The 8,974-nt window shown below is 43.2% G+C and overlaps 1 protein-coding gene across 1 annotated transcript; it reads right to left on the reverse strand.

Moving 5' to 3' along the window:
• Positions 1–433: 433 nt before the first annotated feature.
• On the reverse strand, positions 434–4,650 carry A4GNT (alpha-1,4-N-acetylglucosaminyltransferase). The gene is made up of 2 exons (XM_065877004.1): positions 4,240–4,650; positions 434–1,048 (listed from the first exon to the last, which is right to left on the reverse strand). Exons 1-2 carry the CDS (start codon positions 4,648–4,650, stop codon positions 434–436), a joined length of 1,026 nt encoding a protein of 341 aa, XP_065733076.1.
• Between the last annotated feature and the right edge of the window lie 4,324 nt (positions 4,651–8,974).

An 8,974-nucleotide genomic window follows, 5' to 3' on the forward strand; every position in this document is an offset into this window, starting at 1 on the left:
GGACATTTTAACAATATTCATCCTGCCAACCCATGAGCATGTGATATCTTTCTGTTTCCTTGTATCTTCTTCAATTTCTTCATCAATGTCCTAAAGTTTTCAATGTGCAGGCCTTTCACATCCTTGGTTAAACTTATTCCTAGGTGTTTTGTTCTTTTTGGTGCAGATGTCATTCGGATTGTTTTCTTTTTCTTTTTGATGGTGCATTATTAGTGGTTAGAAATGCAGCTGTTTTTTGCGTATCGACTGTCACTTTACTGAATTCCTTTACTAGTTCTAATAGTTTTTTGGTGGAATGACGTGGAAAATTGTAACTGTAACTGATATGTGGGTGAGCGTCCGCACACCTAGGGGAAGTGGAGATCAGGTGAAAGCCTGGCACTCCAGGAAGTGGCCAGTTCCACGATGTAGCACCAACGACCCAACATTGGCTCTATTTGTTACCTGGGCCCCGCTCCCCAGTCACCGAGCTCTCTGGACCTTGAAGCAGGTCCCTATAAGACTTGGGACAGTGCTTACGGTAGAGATTTTCCACCAGTGTGTTGCTTCCTCTGACCACAGCCCTCCCTTCCTGGTTCATGTAGTTCCACAGATGCAGTGCGTAGGAGTCGTTGAAGCTCGGCTCTGTGTCCCAGGCTTCATAGTAGCGCCTCCACGCTTCATAGGGGATGGGATAAAATCTTTGGGGGTGTAAGAAGGAGAAATTTAAACACTTGAGGTCGCTCACCTCCTGGAAGTCTCTGAGTTTGCACCATACTCTCAAAATCCTTGTCATCAATTCAGGACCCTGGTGGCCCCAAATATCTGAATTGTAATTTTCCACAAAGCTTTCCATGCACTGCCACAGGAAAGGGTGGTGGGGGAGGAATCCAAACACCCCATTACTGGAGAACTGAGATGTCTGCGCAGCCAGAAAGTTGTCCTCGGGGATGGGTCTGATGGAGATGACATCAGTATCCATGTAGACACCGCCGTACTTCCAGATGAAGGCCAGGCGGGATGCATCTGAACTGACGTGGAGCCAGTATCTCTCTGCGCTGCTGTTGATCTGCAGGAACAGGTGCAAATCAGCCCCCAGGCAGGGGAAGAGGGAGGAGTGTCACAGCAGGAGGCCAGGCACAGGGTAGCTGAGCAGGAAGCAAGCCAACTTCCCAAAACTCTATTTGCCAAAAGCCCAATATTACAAATGTACCAAAATTACCTCCACCCAAAAAAGTTGCCTTTAAGTGAAAAGTGTACAGCAATCAGTATCCATGGGAAGGTTTTAGCAGCTTTTAAAGATTTCATGAAATTGTTTTTTGAAAAAAGCAGTAGAAAGATGAAACCCAGAAGGGATTTCACAATGAACCCTATGAGTCACTTTCAGCAGGATGGAAATTAACCACAAATATGAAACTGTGAAGGAAGAATTTTTTGGTAAGTCCTAAAAGTGCTGAGAACTGATAAAGAAAAAAAAATAAATATGAAAATATAAGATAGATTAATAGCTATGCTCTTTGAGAAATTGATAAAAGAATCTTAAAATGCATCCATGCCTTCATCCACTAATTAATTCCTTTAATAATATTCATTGAAGGCCTACTTGCTATTCGCCAAGCTCTAAGCTGCTAAGGATACAGCAGTGAACAAACAGATAAAAATCTTTACTGGCAGGAGATAGACAACAAACAAATAAATATATCATATGTTGGGTGTTCATAAGGAATATGAAGGAAAAAAAGTCAGGCGAGGGGGCTATGAAGGGGGCAGGATACAGCACTATCTTATCTTGTGTTCGAGCAGAACATTGGATGAAGTGGGTGGATGAACCATGCTGCTATCTCCGAGAAGAGGGCTCTAGGTAGAGGAAACAGCAAGTGCAAGGGCCCTGGGGCAGGAGCACGCTCACTATGTACAGGAACTGGAAAACAGCAGTGCAGAGTAGTGAAGGGAGAAGGGTAGGAAACCAGATCAGAGCGGGGCCAGGGGCGGAAGTGAGGGAGGATCCCATAGGCTGGGATAAAGACTGAAATGATTTGGAAGGTTTGAAAGAAAGGAGTGGTGTGATCTGAATTAGTCTAAAAGGGGTCACACTGGGTGCAGTGTGGAAAATAGATGGGCAGGGGGCAGGGAGCAAGGGCAGAAGCAAAGAGGCAAGTTAGGAAGCTGTTGAAATAATCCAGGCAGGAGATGATGGTGGTTTAGACCAGGGTGACGATAAAGGAGATGAGAGAAGTCGTCACATTCTGGGCACACGGTAAAGATAAAGCCGGTCAGGATGTGCTGCTGGATTGGATATGGAGCCGGAGACAGAGGAGTCAAGGATAACTGAAAATGCTGAAATGTGAACAAAACAGAAATTGACTTTGAAACGAATAAAAATAAACCATTATAAATGCCAGTGTCCCCAAATGGAATGCTAAAATTTTGAATACAGAAAACACAGTAGATTTTTCTGAATTTAAATATGTTGATTAAAAGATTAAACAATGACCCTTGGCTTTTGACAAAAGAAACATTTTTTTAAATTCTACTATAAAGCCAAACGAAAGCAAGTCCACTAAGACTTTGCAGAAATCTTCACCTGAGCTATTAACGTCGTTATATTGTATACAATTGCTGAAAACCTCATGAATAATAATAGCTATAATTTATCAATAACTGTGGTGGTGGGATGAATTGGGAGATTGGGATTGACATGTATACACTAATATGTATAAAATGGATAACTAATAAGAACCTGCTGTATAAAAAAATAAATATAATTCAAAAATTCAAAAAAAATTTATCAATAACTGTTCTGATCTCTTATAATCTACACAAATCCTCAGAAATAGGTACTATTATTAGTCCTATTTTTCAAGTGAAAAATTAAAAGGAAAGACCAAGAAGTTCAGTCATTTGTGCAAGGTAAGAAAGGCAGAGGTTAGATTTTAACCCAGGCAGTCTGACTCCAGAGAGACCCACTTACTTTCAGTAAAAATAAGTAAAGTTGATTCTTTGGTAAATTGGCGATTATTAGTGAATAGACCCAGATATCAAAAGCCGCACAGAAGGAAGGAAGCCTACCTTGATGTGGGCATTGGACTAACATCAATGTAAAACACAAGGCTCCCCCAGAGGTGAGCACCAGAAAGGGGATTAGGATTCTGTTTGCTCATTCCCTCCCCACCCCCTCAGTACTCATTCCTGGGCATCTTCAAGGGCTACTACAGTTGCCCAAATCAGTGCAGCAAATCCAGTGGTCACCAGCAAGTGATGGCACGCTAGGCCATCCTAACAGCTGGCCGCCAGCTATCCTATTGTAGCCTAACTGGAGCAGAAGATACCACAGCCCGACTCCCCCAAGGTGCAAGTGTGTCCCCCACCCAGGACAGCCCACCCAGTCCCCAGGTGAATGAGAGAGGGTGGGACAGGAGTTTTCTCTTTTTTTACACAAATACTGTAGTAGGCTGAATAACAGCCACTCAGTGGTCCTAATTCCTGAAACCTGTAAATATTACCTCCTATAGGAAAAGGATCTTTGCCAATGTGATTAAATTAAGGATCTTGGGACTTCCCTGGAGGCCCGTGCTTCCACCACAGGGGGCGTGGGTTCGATCCCTGGTCGGGTAAGTAAGATCCCACATGCCACACGGTGTGGCCAAAAAAAAAAAAAAAAAAAATTAAGGATCTTGAGCTGAGATTATCCTGGATTATCATGGGCCCTAAATGCCACCACAAGTGTCCTTTAAAGGGAAAGGTAGAGGGAGTTTCATACAAAATTCCTAAAAGCTCCAGGAGTTTCTTGATCGTATCTCAATGTAACCCAATCTCATACAGCAGCACCCATCTGATCTTTCATGAATTTTCTATTTACATCATTTTCCAGTTAAATATTGCCTTATTTCCCCCCTTATGTGCAAAAAAGTTTAACATAGATGGGTTTAAAACTGTCAGTGAAAAATGAATGGTCTATACACCTAGAAAAGATGTAGAAACTCATTCAGTTAAGAATAGTCTCAAGAAATCCTAAGAAATAAGGTGAAAGCAAAAGGCAGCAGGGTAAAGATAAGCCTAAATCAAGTCTCTCCTGTTTCCTTGAATCAGGACTCAACACCGTAGAATGAAGACCAGGCAAGAGTCAAAAGATCTGGGTTCTAGCCTATCTCTGACAATCTAGCCTTACCCTCAGTCTACCCATCTATAAAATGGCTAGATTGGACCCATTTTCTATGGTCCTTCCCAACACCGACATTCTGAGATTCTCTGAACACTTACTTGAGTGTACCACGAAAACAACGGTGTGTCTCCAAACAGGCTTTTCATATCCAAAGGGAAGAGGAAAACATTGTCTATTGCCGAGAGGAGGGAAAGGGCTGGGGAAGTGGAGTTTGGGGGCAGCTGCATGGAATTGTTGAGCCCTTTCATAAGTAACAGCACAGGCTGCTCAGCGTAGACCTTGGCCGCAGACTCCACAGCACAGGAGACCAGCGGGGATAGCTCCGTTCTCTCTGAGGTCTCTAGGAACACGATGCTGCGCCCATGGCCCAGGAGGGCTTCCAGCCCCTGCTGGGACTTGTAGGGAGGCAGGTGGGGGAAGAGGCAGCTGGACTTCAGGGTGAACTTGTAGAGGAAGCCACAGGCAAGCAGCAGGATGACCGACAGGGAGAGCTGAAGCTTCATAAGCATGTCCACCCCTCTCTCCTGTCCTGCTCCCTAAAATCAACACTATTAATTAAAAATTATAGTCACGAAGCCTGATAAAGATAACACACAAGAAGATGACACCTGAATATCACTTTCAAGCTTAGATTTTTTAATTGAAATATAGTTGATTTATAGTATGAGATTTCTTTCAGGTGTATAGCATAGTGATTCAGTATTTTTACAGATTATATTTCATTAAAAATTCTTACAAAATAATGGCTGTAATTCCCTGGCTAAACAGTATATCCTTGTTGCTTGTCAATTTTATACCTAGTATAGTTCATATTTCTTAATCCCCTACCCCTGTTTGCCCCCTGGCCCCTTCCCTCTCCCCTTTGGTCACCACTAGTTTGTTTTCTCTACCTTTGAGTCTGTTTTGGTGTTGCATGTGTGTTCATTTGTATTATTTTTTACATTCCGCATGTAAGTGATATCATACAGTATTTATCTTTCTCTGTCTGACTTATTTTAGTAAGTATAATATCCTCTAGGTCCATCCACGTTGCTGCAAATGGCAGAATTTCATTATTTTTATGGCTGAGTAATAATTCCATTGTATGTACATATGTATATACCGCATCTTCTTTATCCATTCATCTTTTGATGGACACTTGGCTTGCTTCCGTATCTTGCCTGTTGTAAATAGTGCTGCTATGTACATTGGGGTGCATGTATCTTTTCAAATTAGTGTTTTTGTCTTCTTTGGTTATATACCAAGGAGTGGAGTTGCTGGATCATATGGTACTTCTGTTATATTTTTAGTTTTTTCAGGAACCTCCATACTGTTTTCCATAGTGGCTGCACCAATTTACATTCCCACCAACAGTGTATGAGGGTTCCCTATTCTCTACCTCCTCGCCAACATTTGTTATTTGTAGACTTTTTGATGCTAGCCAATCTGACAGATGAAAGGTGATATGTCATTGTGGTTTTGATTTGCATTTCTCTAATAATTATAAGTTTTGATTTTTTAAATTCTAAATAAAATGTGATCAAATCAAATCCAGCAATGTTAAAAAGAAAGGTGCATTGATTAGGTTTTATTTGAGGAATGTAAGGATGATTTGTAATAGGAAAATAATGAATTAATAGGAAAACTATTAATGAAATGCATTATTTCCACAGATTAAAGAAGAAAAGCTGTATGATCATTTTGGCTCAGTAGATGCTAACAACAGCATGCTAAAATTTGACATCCATTCATGCTTTTTAAAAAGCACAAGGAAACTTTCTTAAGCTGACAATGTCTACCAGAACATATAGCAATGATCATCCTTAATGTGAAGCATTTGAAATATCCCCATTAAGACCAGGAATATGACATGGATGTCCATTATCACTGTTACTTTCACCGTCATTCTGCTAAGTCTAACCGATGCAGTGAAACAAGAGAAAAGAGTTTCTACTATGAATATTAGGAAGAGACAAAAATATCACTAGTTGTAGAAAATAGGATTGCCTACCTAGAAAATCCAAGATAACTTACCAAAAAACTAATAGAACTAAGAAGAAGCAAACTGAAGGTTAAATAACTTGCCAAGATCACACAGTTAGCGGAGCCATGACTTTAACTAGGGTCTGCCTGTCCCCAAAGCTCAGGCTCTGAGCAGTTACCTGCAGTACCACCCTCTCCTTCAACATAAGCTCTAACTCCAGCCAACTCCAGAACAGCAGAGATCTCCATTCATCAGTAGTCTATTTTTTGCTTGACATGTAACTCTTTCAGAAAATACAAATCCAGTAAATCAGAGCTTACCTTCTAGCCAGAAACATGTAGTTAGCCAATAGCTGCTGTCTTAGCAATGATGACAAGATTTTTCCTGCTACACTTTCTGATTAATCACCACCTAACCTTCAATTCAACAGTGCTGAAGGAAGTAAATGATTGGCAGAAGATTATGCCAAACACAGGAAGTTCCCAGGAAGCTCCTCCCTTTGCTAAGTTGCCCTAAACACAGAGACTTGCATATTGTAAGGGGTTCACATGATTTTTCAGGTGACCTACACACTAATCCTGCTGGTTTGTGGGCCTATCAGGAGGGTTACAAGGCAACAATTTCACCTGAAGAAAACTATATAGTAGCACAATCCTGGCGCCAACAAAGTGTGCACAAAGTGTGCACCTAAGCAGTCAAAATCATGGGCAGAGACTTGGGGAAGTTCCTTCACCAGACAACCCTATAACTTGGTCCAAGCTTTGCAAACAAAAGATTTTGTTGAACGAAAAGAAAATCCATCTCCACAAATAAGTAGGTAATGTAGAAACCCCAGCAGTCCAAGGGCCTGGTGATCTGGAACGAGAATTGATTCCCCGATTTCAGTTACGGTGGCTTCCCTTTGCCGAGAAGTCCCCCCTGTGGGATGTGAGCTTCCTCCCCGTCTCACGAGGTCGGCGTCACCACACTCCACTGATGGGGTAATCCCCACATTTCCCGAGATAGTGTGACTCTCCTGTGGTCTGGTCCCTATCACCCCTGACAGGCACGCTTAGTAATCCTCTTGCGAGCCACCCTCTGCTCTGTCTTCATCCAGAGCCTTCTCTCAGCCATGAACAGGTATCCACAGAATGCTCTGGTGTGAACAGGGAGGTTCCCTTCAAAGCAGACTTTGGATCCTGATATAGCAGCTCCTACATCAAGGGAAGTAAAGCTGTCCCGCTTGTCAGTGGCTTCTCATTTTCTATGTGCCTGAGGTTCTCCAGGAACAGCTCTTTGGGTCTCCACACACTCCTATTCCTTTTGGAGCTGAATTTCTTCTCTGGACCTTGTCATTTCTAGGGTCAGGGTACCTTGGCATCTTTGCCAAGATTGGTCGTTCTTTCCTTATGGAGGGGCAGGGGAAGCAGAGCTCCTGGGCCGCACTCTGGGGTAACCAGAGGACTCCATTTGTGGGAGTGATACGTTCCTAGTGCCCACATTTCAGGTGGGTCACAGATCCTGGTGCCTTCTAGCTGCTTGCAAGATAGCCAACACCATCGAACAAGTGGTCGAGGCAGAGAGCAGGGAAGTAGTTGGTGATCTTTGTCACAGGGATGAAAGTGAGCATTAGCGATGCAGTGAAATACTAAACACAAAAAGTAGGACCTGTCTGACCAAGAACCAAGTAGAGGGTATGATGAAAAGAGCAATGAGCTTGGAGTCATGCCTCCACCCACTGTAGCCAAGAGTACTAGAGCAAGTCCTGAAACTGCCCAGAGCCTCAGCTCCTGCTGACCTCAGGCTCATTGTGAGGGTGAAAGGGCTCTATAAGCCAAAGAAGCACCCACTTTCCACCAAGGATAAAAATAGAATACTATTACTGTAGATGGCCTGGACTCCCTGATGACAAACATTAAGTCATTGTTGCTTTCAGATGAATGAAGTCTGTTTCCCAGTGAATAGCTGAGAAGGAAATCCTCAGCCCCGTGTGAGAATTGTTGAGATGTGTGCAGAAGTCGGCAGTCAGCCTCTGGTGCCTGGGATCTTTCTGGGTCACAGCCTGATGTCCTTGCTGACTCTTTCCAAGGAGGCCTCCTGTCATCTGAGGCACCCTACCAGGAACGTCCCAGGGACCCTGGATCCTTTCAGCCTTCCCTCTCGTGTTCAGAGCAGAACCGCCTTCCCTTCCATCTGCTCCCTCTTCTGCCTTCTCTGACCTGTACCACACTAGCTTTCTGTCTGTGCAGGCAGATGGCACAGCAGCGGCTCCTAACCTGGACTCCACAGATCCCTAGAGGCTCAAGGATACGTTTCAGGAGACCCTGGACCCTGAAGCCATAGCTTTCATCAGTACCTTTATCCTGGACGCCATTTATCCACAGCTTCTCCTACATATCCCCTGAGGAAGGTCCCTGCTCTTTGACACTCCTTTTAATTATGTTTAAAATTCCCACAGATATCTTCACCATACAATCTCAGGCCTTCTTCAACCAGCCAAGCAACCCCTAGGAACCTCAGTACAGATATCTGAGTAGAGATGTACCCAGAGCTATTTACCTTTAAGCAATGGATGGGTCTGAATACACTCGTGACAGTCACACGTGCATCCAGCTATTATCTACTTTCCTAGAGTTTAGGTCTCCTGTGAGAGAGCTCTTACTTCCTACATTGCAACCTAAGCCAGACTTGGTCAATCCAATGGATTATGGAGCCTTGGTAATTGTTGCTGAGTGATGAGACCTTAGGAAACATGGATTGGTGTAGCCCCAAATAAATGAACAGGATGGGAAAAAATTCTGAATCCATTGTTCTTTCTATTGTATTTTACAATGCTGTTCTTTGGGTATTTGAAGCAAGTACAGAGAAAAGGCAGTACCGGGAAGAAAATC

The sequence above is a fragment of the Phocoena phocoena genome, chromosome 4, assembly GCF_963924675.1.
Source record: "Phocoena phocoena chromosome 4, mPhoPho1.1, whole genome shotgun sequence".
NCBI lineage: Eukaryota > Metazoa > Chordata > Mammalia > Artiodactyla > Phocoenidae > Phocoena > Phocoena phocoena.